General features: G+C 52.7%; 1 protein-coding gene across 1 annotated transcript in view; it reads left to right on the plus strand.

Moving 5' to 3' along the window:
- The first annotated feature begins 1061 nt into the window (after positions 1 to 1061).
- PIF1 (PIF1 5'-to-3' DNA helicase) overlaps positions 1062 to 2494 on the plus strand; it is a 17580-nt gene continuing 16147 nt past the window's right edge. The window contains 2 exon segments of the mRNA XM_011940564.1: positions 1062 to 1085; positions 2259 to 2489. Coding sequence (XP_011795954.1) covers positions 2278 to 2489 — 212 coding nt within the window. The 5' untranslated portion in view covers positions 1062 to 1085; positions 2259 to 2277.

Genomic DNA, 2494 nt, shown 5'->3' on the forward strand with positions numbered 1-2494 from the left:
AAAAAAAAAATATATATATATATATATACACACACACATATATACATATATATATAAAGTAGCCGGGTGTGAGTCTGTAGTTCCAGCTACCTGGGGGGGCTGAGGCGGGAGGATCACCAGAACCCAGGAGGCAGAGGGCAGTGAGTCACGACCGCGCCACGGCAGAGGTTGCAGTAAGCCGAGATTGCGCCACTGTACTCCACTACAGCCTGGGTGACAGAGTGAGCCCTAGGAAGGAAAACGAAAGGAAAAAGGAAAGGAGAGAGAGCAATTTATTCCTTGGTAGCTATCATTATCTGTAAAATGAGGTAGCCAGACTCACCTGTAAGATCCTTTCCAGCTATGTAATTCCAAGCTTCAATGACATAATAAAGATAATTAAAAGTAAATTCTTTCAACATCCTGTGCAAGAAGAGGGATAAAATTTCCCTGAAACAGGGATAAAATTTCCCTGAAGACAGAGACTCTACTCGCTTCCGCTGTACCCTCTAGTACGTGGCACAGTTCTCAGAGTTTCTCACTCATGGGCTTCAGCTGGGTGGGAAAGCCAAAGCGTAAAATGCCCTTTAAAAAGGCAGAGAATAATGTAGAGTTGGGGGCGGCGGAGGGACTGGGCAGGCCTTGGGGTGTTCTGCCCAGAACTGAACAATGGTACTGTGAGTGTAAACAGGGGTGTGAGGGACCACAGGCAGGTCCTCCCCAAGGCCAAGCCCAGCCTCTTTGTGCGGGCTAGAGGGGAAAGGCAGTGTGCTGGAAGGATGGTTCTGAAAATAATTCTTCGGAGTCGCGTAGGATTTTCAGACCCGACACCACGCGCGACCTCCTCGCACCACGCCCAGCCGTCCACTGGATTTGGTACGCTCTGCCACCGCCATAAACCTCCTTCCTCTGGCAGGCGATTGGTACAGCCCAAGCTCCGGGAGTAGAAACGCAGACGCACCCATTGTTACGCCCCTACCTCTGATTGGCTGGAGAATTTAAAGATCCAGTCGGTGATTGGGTGATTTTCTGCCTCTAACATTTGAAAAATTTCTAGTTTCGGAGCTTCGCCATAGATCTGCTTGTTCATCTGAGTGTCGGCGCAGGTGAGTGTCTGCCCGAACCCAGAGGTGGGGAGCAAAGAGCCTGATTCATCTAGGGGTTCCCGCCGGGAGGGTGCAGACAAGTGGGTCAGGCGGAGGGAGCATGGATTCTACGGTCCCAGGGTCCCCTGCGATTTACCTCGTCTCCACCTTGCTGATGGGAAGCGTGAGGGCCTGGGAATCACACTGACTTTGACTACCAGCCGCTGTGGCTTATGAAGGGCAAGTGAGTTTCCCTCTCCCAGCCTGTTTCCACGTCTGTACACGGGGAATAGTGAGACCTGCCCGCTGCATATAAGCCAGTGAATGTTACCTGCAAGGCAGAAGGCGCTTATTACACGGCAGCCCTCTTTGCATCTCCCCACGGGCGATTCTGCTGCTTCCTGGGGAGAGGACTCTGAGGATTCCTGTGCTCGCCCTGGGTCTCAGGGAAGGAGGATTCTTTCCGCGCAGGGACCCCCTTCTAGTGAGGTGCTTGCAGAACACCTGAGGCTCCCTAATCCTGGGTGCCCATCCGCCGCTCTGGAAATTGTTGTGTAGCAGGGTGCGTGTGTATATATAAATTGTATATATTGTGTATGTGTATCTATATAGAAATTGTGTGTGTCTATATATTGTATATATAGAAATAGAAATTGTGTAGCAGGGTGCGTGTGTATATATACACACACACGTATAATGTATGCATATATATGTATTTATATGTATGTATATTTTTTAATTAGAGGGTATCACTATGTTGCCCAGGATGGTCTCCAGCTCCTGGGCTCAAGCTATCTTCCTCAGCCTCCCAAAGTGCTGGAATTACAAGCGCCCGCCACCACGCCCGGCTAATTTTTGTATTTTTAGTAGAGACGAGGTTTCACCTTGTTGGCCAAGCTGGTCTCAGAGCTCCTAATCTCGTGATCCGCCCACTTTAGCCTCCCAAAGTGCTGGGATTACAAGCGTGAGCCACCGCGCCCGGCCCAGCGGACATTCTAAGAGTGGATTTTCGGTTAGCCCAAAGCCCTTTCTCCGTCTCTGTGACCTCCTCGTGTTACCAGTGACAGTCCTCGTGATCCTGTGCGGCCTTGACCTTGCTCCCTGTTGCGTCCTTTATAGCACCCATTACGTCCCCTATAGCATCCATTACGTCCCCTGAATCCTCAGGACCACTGTGCTCCGGTGTCTTCGCAGACCTGCAGAGGCGGTGGCAATGCTGTCGGGCATGGAGACGGCGGCAGGGGAATACGAGGACTCGGAGCTGCGGTGCCGCGTGGCTGTGGAGGAGCTGAGCCCGGGCGGGCAGCCGCGAAGGCGCCAGGCCCTGCGCACCGCGGAGCTGAGCCTGGGTCGCAATGAGCGCCGTGAGTTGATGCTGCGGCTACAAGCGCCAGGGCCCGCAGGGCGGCCGCGCTGCTTCCCTCTGCGCG

Source organism: Colobus angolensis, unplaced genomic scaffold, assembly GCF_000951035.1.
Source record: "Colobus angolensis palliatus isolate OR3802 unplaced genomic scaffold, Cang.pa_1.0 Scaffold19, whole genome shotgun sequence".
NCBI lineage: Eukaryota > Metazoa > Chordata > Mammalia > Primates > Cercopithecidae > Colobus > Colobus angolensis.